At 37.1% G+C, this 13,936-nt stretch overlaps 1 protein-coding gene across 1 annotated transcript in view; it reads right to left on the bottom strand.

The window, feature by feature from the left end:
• ITGA1 (integrin subunit alpha 1) overlaps positions 1 to 13,936 on the bottom strand; it is a 71,687-nt gene that overhangs the window by 22,567 nt on the left and 35,184 nt on the right. Inside the window, exons 7-12 of the mRNA XM_036402815.2 lie at positions 10,467 to 10,615; positions 8,613 to 8,763; positions 6,861 to 7,026; positions 3,288 to 3,361; positions 2,178 to 2,322; positions 904 to 1,046 (exon numbers count right to left, since the gene is read on the bottom strand). Coding sequence (XP_036258708.1) covers positions 904 to 1,046; positions 2,178 to 2,322; positions 3,288 to 3,361; positions 6,861 to 7,026; positions 8,613 to 8,763; positions 10,467 to 10,615 — 828 coding nt within the window. The remainder of the gene's footprint in view (positions 1 to 903; positions 1,047 to 2,177; positions 2,323 to 3,287; positions 3,362 to 6,860; positions 7,027 to 8,612; positions 8,764 to 10,466; positions 10,616 to 13,936) is intronic.

Raw genomic sequence — 13,936 nt, 5'->3', positions numbered from 1 at the left:
GTCCAGATGGTTCTTGGACATCTCCAGTGAGGGAGACTCAAAATCTCTCTGGACAATCCATTCCAGTGGTTACCCACAAAGTAAAGCATTTCTTCTTTATGCTCAGGTGGAGCTTCCTGTGCATCACTCACTCCCCTGTCGTCTCTTGTCCTTTTGCTCGGCAGCACCGAGCAGAGCCCGGTCCTGCTCTGACCCCTCCCGACAGACACTGACAGACATTGATGGGGTCCCCTCTCAGTTGTCTCTTCTCAAGGCTGAACAGGCCCATAACTACTTTAGTTCATTAACTCTAAAATGTTTGTTCAATTGAGTGATTGATTGGCTGATTGATTAGCTGAGTTGCAGATATCAGCTATAGATGAAAATTAGGTAACCTCAATGCTCCTGAGAGAAGGTGATTCTGCAGCCTGGGGAGATGAGAATAGGCAGGTCTCTCAATTCTCATAAGCATAATATTATCCTAATAGTACCATCCTTTATTATGCAATTATGTGGGGATTTTTCTTCATACAGCAACAGCTCTCAGCGAGCTGCTACCCAGTGTAACAAGCAGCTATTCAATACTTCAGTCTATCCAAGAAGATACCCTTGCACAGAACCCTGCTTGTCAAAACTCTTTCCTGCCAGTGACATGCTCTTCCATTTAGCAGACAGAAAAAATTGCACGTACCGAGATGGCAACAACTACTTTGACACTAGTGAAGATTTAACCCTCAAAGACAAAATTCCCAAGTATCTACTGTACAATCCAATTTGCACTGCTAATTATGCCAGAGGATCTCCCTAACTTTTCCTTCTGATCTTGCTTACAATTCCCAGTTTCATGTGCTCTTCTAATGAGTTTTCATTTGAAATACTTATTATTTCTTCTGCTATATTCCTTTTGTATGTTATTGAACTTACTTGTTCTCCATTTAATCTCTGAATCACTTGCACCTCTTTTCCTTCCATCTTATAAATGATAACTTGACCAGTGTGATTGTATCGTGGCTGTCCTGCTATGTACAGCACACCTCCAGGTGTCAGTGCTGAATTCACAGTATATCCTAGGGAGCAGAAAGAAATCAAGATACAATACACACAGAATGCATCAGAAATACTGCTGTGATTCAGAGCCTTTGTAAGGTTTATTCCACAACTAGATATTTAGCTCTATTCATGGTAGAGAGCAATAGCAGTTAATGAAAAGGCCTTTTTTTTCATTTACAGTCTCAGAGTTAGGAGCACCCCTGGGTTATTAAACCTGTTCCCAGGCTGGTGAGCCATGTTCGCTTTGCCATTCTCACACAGTGTAAGAAATAAGTCATGAATAGCTGGTTGAAAAGCTACTTTCAAAGAACAGTTGTCACTGGCCCGCTGTCAAACTCATGGAGTCTTCAAAAAGTGATTCTGGGGGCATTTTGAACCTACCTGTGTTCTGTTTAATCTTAACAACAGTTTAACAACTTTGGTGAAGGAAGACTTGAAAAATTTGCAGTGAAATTAAAACTGTGAAAGAGTTGCAAGTATTATGGGAGTTTACAATCTTAATTTGAAAACTACATTACCATATTGGAGTTGTAATAAAAGGCAACAGCTAAAGACATTTGGCAATGAAGAAAGTGTACTTTGGGAAAAACATTAAAATATTCTAGCATTGATTCTTTGTCAATGGAAGTATGACTTAAATGAGAGCAAATAGAAGCATGAGGTATAGAGGTACAGAAAGCAAGACCTAGAGGAGAGAGCACTGAAGCTTTTTGGTAGAAAAATAACCTGCCAATATGCAAAACATTATTATAAAAAATATATGTTGGTCTTGCTGGTTTTGTCCATTGAGTGACAGAAAACAGCCTAATTTTAAGTAAATATTTGGACTTAATATTGTATAAGACTTTTTAACTATCAAGGCATATAAAAACTTGATGACAATACTAGAGGAATCTGTGAAATCTTCTTTGAACAGATTAAACATCTCTGTTGGGAAAGTCTAAATATACTTAGGTCTATGTTTGGACTTGTTTTCTAGTTGTAGGAGTTGTTACTTATGTTTTTTAAAGAACGTGAAAATCAGAGTAGATGTGCTCCCAGGCTCCTGGCATATAAAATATTCTGTAACATACTCCTTTTGAATGAGCTTTGAGAGACGTCTTGTAGCCTTTGTTGAAAAGTGTTGCAAGGTGGGCTATTTCTCTTACCTAGGTAGGCTGCGAGAGGTTCGTTTCTCTCGGAACGCCTGTCACGGAAGGTGTCATTAGTTGGCATGGAAATACCAGTGTCTTTCACCATCAGCACTGTGCCATTCCAGTCATATGCTCCAACTGCTCCAAGCATGACCCAATCCTTAAGGAGAGTAAAACAAAAAGCCTGTTCTCTACATGAATCATCTTTTCTCTATGTGAATCATCTTTAGACGTTCATGGTTCAGGATGCTCACATTTGGGTAATGCTTCCTGCATACTTTACATAGTCAGTCTTGCTTTTCCTATTATGGTATGGATCCTACAATTATAGGGTCATAGAAAGGCTTGGGTAGAAATGTCCTGAAAGATCATCCAGTTCCATCCATCCATTGCCATGGCAGGGATGCCACCAACTAGACCAGTTTGTTCAGAGCCCATTCAACCTGTCTTTGAACACCTCTGGGGTGGGGCATCCACAGCTGCTCTGCACAATCTGTTCCAGTGACTTTGCTCCAAGTAAAGAATTCCTTTCTAACATCTAATCTAAACCTCTGCTCCTTTAGTTTAAAACTGTCCCCCCTTGTCCTATTGCCAGCTACCCATGTAATAAGTCATTCTCCCTCCTTTTTATAAGCACCTTTCAAATACTAGAATGCTGCTCTAAGGTGTCCCTGGAGCTTTCTCTTCTCCAAGCTAAATAACCCTCACTCTCTCAGCCTGTCTTCACAGGACAGGTGCATCAGCCCTCTGGTCATCTTTGTGGCCCTACTCTGGAACTGTCTTTCAAGTTAAAACATTGCTCCTTGTTCTGTCACTAAGGGCTCTAGTAAAAAGTTTTTACCCATACTTCTTAACATATTTTTAGGCTATTTTCCTGATAGAAAGTGCCATGGGAACACTAAGTTTAGAGTTCATATTAAGTATATATGTACTTTCTCATGCTTTTGCTGTTCATAAATGTTCTTTGCGTACATTTTACAAAGAAGGTAATCACAGGACACTCCAAAACTTCCAACAGCAAACAGGACTATACAAAGAAATCCAAAACACTTATTCCAAATTCACAGAACCACCAGCAAAAATCTACTCTGTAAAATAACTTCTATTTTCAAATAGTCAGTTTACCTGAGAATAATGAGCACTGAAACCAGCTTGAGACATTTCCATTTCAAAAGAGGAGGCCTGCTGGTCTGTTGTTGCTATTAAACAGAAAAAAATAAGTTTAAAAAATAAATTTGTTCCAATCTGAAAAAGTAACTGAAGAGTGTTATGAAAATAATCATATGATTGTAAGGGATAGCATAATTAACGAATCTATTCAGTGACTATAGTTTACCATACAGTTTTATAATAAACACAGAAATAAAGACCCATGTTGAATGCTACTATTAAGTACGGGAATTTCCATTTTAAGATCATGTCTCAGAACTTGTCCAACAAAGTTTCTGGGCTAAAACTGACCAGATTTGAACTCAGACTGATAGCAAGTATGTTTGGAATGTTTGATTAATATGGTTAAGCCATTTTCCACTTGAGCTAAGTGAACAATAAAACATCAGCCATGTAACCCTGGCCTTGTATTCAAGCAACTCAAGTTTTGCAGGCAGCTGGAGGAACTTTAAATGAAAAACACTTGATGTTTGTATGAACCTTTGCAAAAACAACATAGGAAAATCTCTACTGTCCAAGATTTATAAGCCTTAGTGAAGTGCTCGGGAATGATAACCCTGCGCAGACAATTACATAAAGATCTGATTCTCTTAAATGACTTTGAATAAAAAAGTTATCAGGTGATTTTGTACTAGATTCAATATCTTGACAAGTAGTCATATGCTAGTTATTAAACTTTGATGGGATGTTTTTCTTCGAGGTAAACTTGAAATATTATCAGAGAAGAAAAAGTTCTGCCTTTTCCTCTACTTAAAAGAAAGATAAGCAGCCCTTAATAGTCAAGGACTATTTTGCCACTCTAAGTGTCCAAGTAAGGGAACTATATTCTGCATGTTGATTCTTCCTTGAGAGCAAGACATGCTAACAAGCAGTAGAGGCAAGCTATGAAATCTGCTCTGATACTGCTCCAGGAAAAGTTCACAGTTTGCTACCAGCTGAGTGTTGCAGCAAGCCTTCAACTGTGGGAATGAAACAGAGCCATAGCAAGCCATGGTTGCATGAATTTCAGGCATCTGGACTATTAAATAATACTGAGCTTTTCATACTCAGCAACTAAACCCCAGCAGTTGCTCCCAGGGACATGATGGCTTTCCTAATTGTTGCAATTTACAGCCAGTTGTAGGAAGGAGACATGATCTCAAGTATAAAGTGTTTGACATACAAACGAAGACTATCATGTCTCACAAGATGCAGATGCTTTGCTAAGTCTGAACAAGTCATTTTTAGGCAAAAAACTCTTAAGCTGCACATCTGCTGATAAACAATATTTTCATGCAGTAAAGGATGCTCCTTAATGAGCTGAGAAAGACAGGATTCTCACAGCCTGAGGCAGAGGACAAAGCTGGTACTGTTGGAGTGTGCAGCTCAAAATACTACTTAGATAATGGCCCTTAGCCTAACTTTCCATTCAGTTTTAAACTGCCAAGCATCTTACAAAGGATATTTTGTGAAAAAACATTTGTGCCTGCCTACGGGTTGGATAAAACATAAAATTGCTGTTAAAAGCAATGTCCATGCCATGAGACACAGAGGGATATGAAAAAGATCATGTGTAAAAATTCACTGGCTGTCAAGCAGGGGTTTTTGTTGGGTTTGATTTTTCAAATCTCTCTCAATTTTTCTTTGAATTTTTTAAAGGACCAAAATGAAGTTTAGAAATCCAAGAAAAAAAAAATCAAATGTACTACTACACTAGCAAGAAGCAATTTAGATTGAGAATTTAAACAGATTCAGATATCAAATTTCAACAACCAAGGTTCTTGTGATGCACTATGCATAGAAGCTACTATGTACAGAGCTGAATTATCTCCCATTAAACACACACAATAAAATGGCTTGTCAAAAGCTGCAGGGCACAGAATTAACCTGCTTGCTTCCACCACCAGAAAAAATGCATGCATGGACACGGTTGTGAATCCAGAAAACTGAAAGGTTTTGGGATAGGACAGGAAACTATGCCTCAAGAATCAGCATAAATTGATTTAGTCAGTATTATCTAACTCAGTATTAACCAACTGCTGGAGCAGCTTGACCTTGCTATCCTCTGACAAAAAGCTAAAATCCTATTTTCATTTGTATTCTGATTTTCCTGCAGACAGATTACATTACTTCTGGGACTTAGGTTGAGGAGGAGACATTTCATGTCTTATATTGCAGGTGTCTTGTGTAGCAATCTTAGCACATCTCTGAGATCCTAGAGAAAATCTGCAAACCAAGATGCCTTTTGGCAGTAATGAAATTAATTAGATTTTCAAAATCTCAGTCATGCTAGGTCTTACATCCTTCATCTGTTGCAACATTATTTAACTTCATATTCTATATTCAATATAGCTAATAGATGTAAATAACATTTTATTCTGACAATGAAACACAAATATTTTTCTCACTTTTTTAAAAGTACAAAGGACAACTTGAAGATCAAGTTTTCAATTTCTGTTTGAACAACTATATTCTCACTAAAGTGTATAATTCTTAGTACACAGTGACTTACGAAAAGAGCACCCTATTTAATTAACTTTGAAGTACTCATTGGCCCTAAGTAGGCTAAACTTTGAGCTTTAGCGAATTAGATTCTCCTCAAATTAATTTGTTGCAAAGCTGAGGAAACCAAATTGTCCAGAAGGTAAAAAAGAACATATAAATAATATTCTAATAAACTTTTTATTGCTGAAAACATCTAGTTGTAGCTGAAATCATTAATATTTGACCAAACTAAATAATACACCAGAAAAATCTAAATATGTCTGAGAAATACAACTCCAATGTAAAAAAATTGAAAATACTGTCCCAATTTTGTACATTCAAGTCAATATTTTCTTTTATTCCAGCTATAAACTACACTATTCTAGCTACTTGGAAAGTTGAAGTGTTGAAAAAAATAGTCCAAATAGATGGATGTTTTCTTTGTACTACATGAATCCCTTCAGAGTTGGCCAGTATAATTTATAACTAATAAACTCTGTCTCCTGTTACCAGTAGTACTTGAAACAAACAGTGGTTTGGGCAGTGTTGTCTCATTTGGATGGAGAATGTAAGCAGACATTGTGAGAGAATGACTTTTCTGTGCCACAATCTAAATACTGTGAACCTTCCCAAAGGAAAATCATATTTGTTAACTCTATACAGCAAGTCCATGCTAATTTGTGTAGCAAACTAATTAATAATTAACCAAAAAGAGACCCTAAACATTTAGGCAGAAAACCAGATGACCATGGGGTAACTGGGATATGATCTGGCAATGTTTTTTACCTAAAAGAGGACAACTTTCTAATTATTGCATTAAAACAGTTCTGGTTACTTACCTTTTTAGGCTATTGTCACCACAGGCTCTAACTCCTATGCATATAGTCACATCTGTATCTACTATTTTGATGCCTATTATAAAATATTTTTATAACCAGCACGGAAGAAATAATTGCATAATAAATTTTACACAGCAGAATGCATTTCAAAGGAAGGTAAAAACAGGTGTTCTATTTGTTTCAGTTGTAATGCAGGCATAAAGTAACATGTTAAATAATGTCATACCTTCCAGAGCAAATATTCTCTCTCCAAGTGCTTCAACAATGGTTAAAAGAGCTAATTCATCTGAGACATTGAAAAAATGCTTTTCAGTAGGCTTACTGGCAATTGATTTTATTTCCTCTACAAATTTCTCAGTGCTTAAATTTCCTCTGCTGTAGCTGCCAAGAATCTAAAGAAAATAAAAAACCCAAAGAAACACAAAAAAAGGTCAAACATACATTTTATAACCTGTTTAAAAAGATATCATTGAGGTAAGTTGTCAGAGAATGGTGGAAAATCATATCTAACCTTAATTTGTTTTGTTAACACCTCTCTCAAATTGATTTGAAGCCATTCTTTCTCAAGGAGAAGAGAACTCTATGATGGCTCAGTTGGTTTTTTGAAAATATCATTTGACAGGAAACAAAGCAACAATATGGTGTGATGTCTGCTATCCTCAACTGTACTTTTCACCCCTTCTTCACAAAATTGTAATAATTCATTCTCTGATTTGTTGAAGCAGGTCATAATTTAGGGAAAAGCCAACAAAACACTTCCCAGCCCAGAGTACAATTACACTGGTTTCTGCATAACCACCAATTCTTATGATAACATGCTATACATGCAATTTATGACAAGTGGATTAGGCATAGAATAGTTCTTTATTCTGTGAGGATTTGCCCTACAAATACATATAAGAACAACACTTCTATTCAGTGCTAACAACTTCAACACAATGCAAGACTTTAGATTTGGTTTGCAGTCTAACAACACTGCTGTAACAATTCAGGATACCTCAGAAAAAAAGACCTCGCTTCTCTTAATTCCTAGACAAACAGACATTTTTCATATGAAAAAGGGCTCTATAGACTAAACTTGATTTGAGAGGGAGACATAAACCAAATTCCTATGCTCTAGCATCTCAGCCCACTGGAGAAATTCATATTTGGTTCTAGACAGGAATTTTATTGCTAAAACTGTTGCGGTGTCAAGGATAACTTTTTCTTTAGTTGTCTCTAATTTTATGAAGAAAACCACTGAAAATCTGTGTGCTGCTGGACTCAGCTTTGTTTTAGATCTTTCTTTTAATTAAGTATAACATCTTTCTTTGAGTTCCATGGTTTCATACCACCTTATTTTACCAAAAAATAAGATAGCAAAACAAAGAAAGATAGCAATGGAGAGGCAACAACCCAATGTCCCTTCAAAATTAACACCAGAAAATAGATTTGTGTTTAAAATACACAAACATAGTGCAGTATTAATACCAAATCCATTACTAATACTTTCATATTTCTTGATATGGGTTAACTTCTATTCTCATTCAGCTACTGTTTAGTATGCTTGGCATGAAAATGACAGCTTTAGAGTGCAAGCATACAACACAGACATAATGAACAAGTATTTTTTGATGGCTTACATTTGCTTTTTTTTAAAAATAGATATTTTTTCCGTAGAAGTTGCTTAGAATTGTATTAGTCCCTTTGCTGAGTGTTGCTTTTAACAAAAAGGATTTGATTTAAAACTGTCCCTCAAACTCTTCCTCCTTTTTCCTCACACAGACACACACATCATCACAAGGAAGACAGCCAAATTGCTTTTCTTATATGCTATAAAATCAGAAAGCAAATTTTCAATGTTTTTTTAGCTTTTTCCTCTCTGAAATAATTATATTTCTATAAAGATTCTGTGAAATGAACTTCTAAAACTGAAATTACATTTAGAAGATGAAACATGCTTTTAACATTCTGAATTTTCCCATTAAATTTCACTTACAGCAATAGCAAATCTCTGAATGTTTTCATCTTCACAATCATCAATCACTTTTTGTAATCTGTAGTTGTCATGTGATTCCCCATCAGTCACAATAACCATTACTTTTTGTACTCCTCTTCGTGCACCGTGAGCCTCAGTAAAAGCTTCTTCCCTAAAGGGACCGTAAAGTGTTTTGGAGAAAGGCAATGTCAGCATTTAGCACATGCATCGTATTTGCATAGCCAACCATAAACTACAAGATTTTATATTAACTAGGAAGCAGGAAATGGAGATTAATGCTAACCATGAACAAATACAAACAACTGCAATTGGAACTTACATGACAGTTCACAGCCAAAGTTTCACAAGCATTCATTCATCATCCACTCACTTGAGAGCAATAGCAGAAAATACAAATCTGGATAGTGAAAAATTCTTCCCCTCTACAAATAAACTTCTGGCACTTCAAAACAGCTTTTGGCATCTTAAAAAAAGACTCAGCCAACACCCTACCTTTCCAAAAACCCATGCAGAAAACCCTCACCTAATTCCACCCTATAGCAGCACTTCAAGTGGTCAAACTATTTACTCAGCTATCAGCACACCTCTGCACAGCTATGTTAATTAACCCTGTGTGTTGGGGATGTGGCAGAAATAGGTTGCAGGTAAATGGAGGCAGATTGGGGCCCAATCTGGTTGCAGATGGGCAAACAGGCTCTGAGGTTTTGGGCAGCTGTTTGCCCAGACTCTGGACCTAACAAGGCAAGGCTGGATTAGGGCTTGGGAGGAGAAGGAAGGAAGCAGGGCTTCCTCTTTTCAGAAAAATACCACAGAATTCTACAACTGGCCACATGAGTGAAAGCTGAAATTTACCACTGAAAATGGCCAAGGGGGTATGACTGTGAGAACAGAGGAAGCTTTTGATGACAGTTTCTGTATATACAAGCCTGCTGTAGTTTGTGGTACACAGGGGCTTTCTGAACTAGATGTGGTTTCTGAAAACTTGGCAATTCTCAACTGGCTCTGCTTTCATGAACTTGTTTGGACTCCTCAAGCTTCTACTCATATCTCAGGAAAGCCTTAATATATAAGAATTCAACTGTACACCAAATCAACAAAACTTTGGTCAGATAATCCAATTGTTCATTAGAAGGATGCTGCATATTTCATTAAATGGTTGTTTGTAAAGAGTGAATGCAATCTTTTGTAGAATAAAAGCAGGCTGTTGTGATGGAAGAAACAAACCCAGAAAAGAAAAAAGATACCAGGACAATGTTGTACAGTTTGGAATTTTCTGAGAGATTTATATTTACTGTCTGTTCTATGAAAGTCAGATTTCATTTTTCTCATAAAAGAAGCATTTCTAAATATTACTATTGCTACAACAGGTCTTTAATCTCCCAATAATTGAGAAACTTTAAAGACTTAGGATAGAAAATTTTTAGGCTTTCTGACAAGTGTGGGTCCAAACATTGTAATATTCAACTTCAGAATGAAAACAAATTAACATTAAAAATTCTATTTTTTTTTCCTCTGAAAAACTTGATTTTCTTCATCCTTTACATACACAGTTCCTATCTGCTCTATGTGGACATCAGATATTGTCAGCCCTTTGCTTAGGCCTACAATCTTGCTCCATATCTATTATATTTTCCTAATTCCCTTTGACACTCAATTGCTTTAGGTGCTGGATAGAGTGCTTATTCCTTATTGCTTATTGCTTTAGGTGCTTATTCACCTTCCTCACAAATGACACTTGCTTAGCCAAAATGAAGTTGGACATTAGCCACGCCACGTTTTTAACACATAAGATCAGAACCACTACCCTGCCCTGTTTGTTTCTCCCACGTGCAGGACAGCATCCTGTGTGCATACCTGGCTGTGTCTATTCCCAAGGCTGTCATGGTTTGCGTGCCGCCCCGCTGGCGTATTCTCAAGGCTGCAGCCATCACATCTTCTGTTGTTGAGTATGTATTTAGGTAAAATTCATGGACTACTGTCTGTCCATACTGAACAATTCCAACCTGAAACACAGAGTTCATGTTTGAAATCAACGGCCCTTAAAGAAAATATCCCTGCCTCTTGCAGTAGGGTAAATGTCTGTACTAACAGCCAGGAGAAGAACTGAACTCTGTGTTTCCCTCAGGATGAAACACCAATATGAGTTTGAGGACGACTAGCTAGATGACAGACTCATGAAACATTTTGAAGTTTCTAAATTGCTTTTATTTAAAACTGGAATAAAGCCAAAAGCTGTCTCTAGTCCTTGGTTTTCCTGGCTTGAGGCAATCTGGATGGGAGCTCTGCTCTCCTCTAGGCCAAGCAGACCAATGCCCAACCATCAGTCACAACTCCTCAAAAATGTTTTCCTTATGGCATACAAAGTCATGGCTCACTCACAACTCTCTTCATTCCACTCAAATATAATGTTTCTATATCCAATAGTTTATTTACTCTAAATTTAGCCTAGAAACAGGAAGACCCAATTATTCTTATCTTGATGAAGACAGCAGGGACATCCATGACATGCATGTTCTCCCAGCAGGAGGTAGGTCCAATTACCACCTGACAAGTCCCAGAGGGTAAAACATGAAGGAAATGGTGGCTTTGGGATGGGGGAGGGTAATATAAAGCCTGTAGATGACCTCAGCAGAACAAGTCTTTGTCTGGAAGATTAACACATGGGATTGTGCAATAACCACAAAATGTTTGAGGAAACCTGCTGCAAAACCAAGAATGGAATAAAAAGATGAGCTATATTCTTAAATATTAATTAATTTCTCCCATTCATCTCTGTCAGTTTTAATATTTTGGCAGGTTCCTGACAGCTTTTACTGGGAAGAAGCCACACAATGTTCCATTAGCATATTTCAATTTTACGTTACACATGGCAATTTATAGGTGTTATTTAGGATAATGCAGTATTGCATGGCATTTATATCTCACTCATCTATTATTAAGAGCACTCTAGCATTAAGTTATTGAAGATCAATAAGACCTCTGGGATGTTTCTGGCATCATTACTTTAGAAGTGGCATAGTATGTATTTTACAATTGCTTTATAGGGTTTTTTTTTAAGGTATTTTCATAGCCTCTCAGATTCTGCAAAGCATTTGTTTGCTTGTAGCAGAAGGTTTAGAATTGGATAAATATTTCACAGTAAACATCAGTAACATGATCATTATAAAATGCTAGTTACAAATGATTATAGGACTATAATTATATTGGCATGTGATAGCAAAATCTATTCCACTGACTTTCCGTATCTTTTTGAAAACACAGTCAAATCTGTAAGAACTAATGTAGGCTCAAACTTTTTACACGTTGCTGCCTTTGAGATATTTGTCTCTTGGAGGTATGCCCTCTTCCATTTGCAGCAGAGAGAATGCAGAGGCTGCAATGTTCCTGTGAGCAGAGGGCTATTAACCCTGCCCAGTGTTTACAGAACCAGCCAGGGCACACTCTGTCTCATCACTCAGAACACTCACGTGGCACTGAATAAACTACAACCTGAAGATCAAATTTTTAACCTGTTCCCTCCAACGCAACTCTTTTGTGGCATGCATCTAAAGTGATACACCACATTATCTGAACAGGATATTGTTAGTCTTTCAAAAAGACAACTGTGAAATGGTGATGAACAAGAGATTTGCATCATGCTTGATTTTCTGGAGGAGGAGCAATGGCTTAAAAATTCCAGTGTCATGCACCAATTGTAGCCAGAGACCATAGTATGCTGGGAAGCTGATTGGTGTGGACTCATGGCTCCTTCTCTGTAGCTTTTGAGGTACCAATAATGAAATAATCTACTGATAACTGCCAGTGTGAAAAGCATCTGCCAGTCCTTCATGATTCTAGAGGCCCATGTTGGTGTTGTCATTTTCCTAAAATAAGATTACAGGCTGACATTGAGTTGTATCATTTCCTGTTTGAAAGGAAACGTCCATGATCACAGCAAGTACACATTTTGAGCATTTCCCTCTCAGGAAGTGAATGGGAAGAACATCTGAGTCTGAAAACTGCACTGTGCAGCATAGCTTGTAAATCAGGAAGGAAGGGGGGCATGTGGTTATCTTATGGGATACAACTGCCATGTGCGACCCTTCCTTAGCACTAGCTTTGAAAACACTGATCACCATCTTCTACATATTCCATGGTATCAAAGATGAACCATTCCTCATGGTATCAAAGAAGAACCATTCCTCAATAAAAGGTAACAAAAAGCCTCTGAGAAAATGCTACTAGGTTTCATGTTCCAGTCTCCTACAGGATCATAGGATGATCACCTTGCAAAATTAGAGTTATATTCTATTAGACACCAATGAAGGTTTGAACTTATGTAGCTTTTTCATCTTATGAAAAACTAAAAGTGACACATCTACATGATGCATATGTGCCTTTATGGGACTTCAGCAAGCCCCTAAGATTGATGCTTACAGGCATCATATGTTTTGATTTGCTTGTTTAATTTACATTTGGAAAATGCAATAGTGCTACACAGAAGGACATAATTCTACTCTACTCCAAAGAACCTATTATTTTTCCCACCATTACTGACCATAATCTATTGAACATTCCTGTAATTCTTAAGTTTGTGTTCCCTTCCCCAGCATTCCATGGCTTTTACATTACACAAGGGAATAATTCTTTAATTGTCCCCAGTTCCTGTGAAAAGTGCTGTACAAGAGAACAGGCAAGGGATGGACTGTTCTACTTTGGAACAAAGCAGTTCTCAGGGCTATGATTTACTGTTGTCCTATAAATGAATACAGACCCTTATTTGGAAAGCACATTCTGGCTTTCCCAATAAATTATTAAGCTAATCAATTTGGCAAAAACCAACAACTAAAAATAAAAAAATGAAAGGAAAACCATTGGTACATGAAATCATATGTCAGAGTTTTCAGCATTGGGATGTGGAGAGAAATCAGGAATATTTTTGGATGTACTGACACTTAAGATAAGAGAAAAGCAGAGATGTCTTGGGAAGCATTAATGGATAATATCTTTTTTCATAAGGAGATCTTTTTAAAGGCATCTGAACAACAAAAATAAATTAATTCTCCCACATTTTGTTTACTTCAAGACACAAGTTACTTGTAAACTCTCGTAAGACCTTTCTTCATCCTTAAGCTTTGTAATATCTCTTAAATACACTTCTGTTCTTCTGAAGACAAAACTAATCATAAGATATGACTTATTAGTGTACTGATACAGTCCCTTTGGAGACACAGTAGGGCACAGGCCAAAGATCCATAACTGCCTATGCTATATAATAATGTTAAAATAGAAACGGTCTAAAGATTTTTGAAGGCCTTTCCAGCATAGCTTTAAAGCTAGAAGTG

The sequence above is a fragment of the Molothrus ater genome, chromosome Z (genome assembly GCF_012460135.2).
Source record: "Molothrus ater isolate BHLD 08-10-18 breed brown headed cowbird chromosome Z, BPBGC_Mater_1.1, whole genome shotgun sequence".
NCBI lineage: Eukaryota > Metazoa > Chordata > Aves > Passeriformes > Icteridae > Molothrus > Molothrus ater.
Note: the sequence above shows the minus strand (reverse complement) of the source record. Positions and strands in the feature narration are given on the sequence as shown.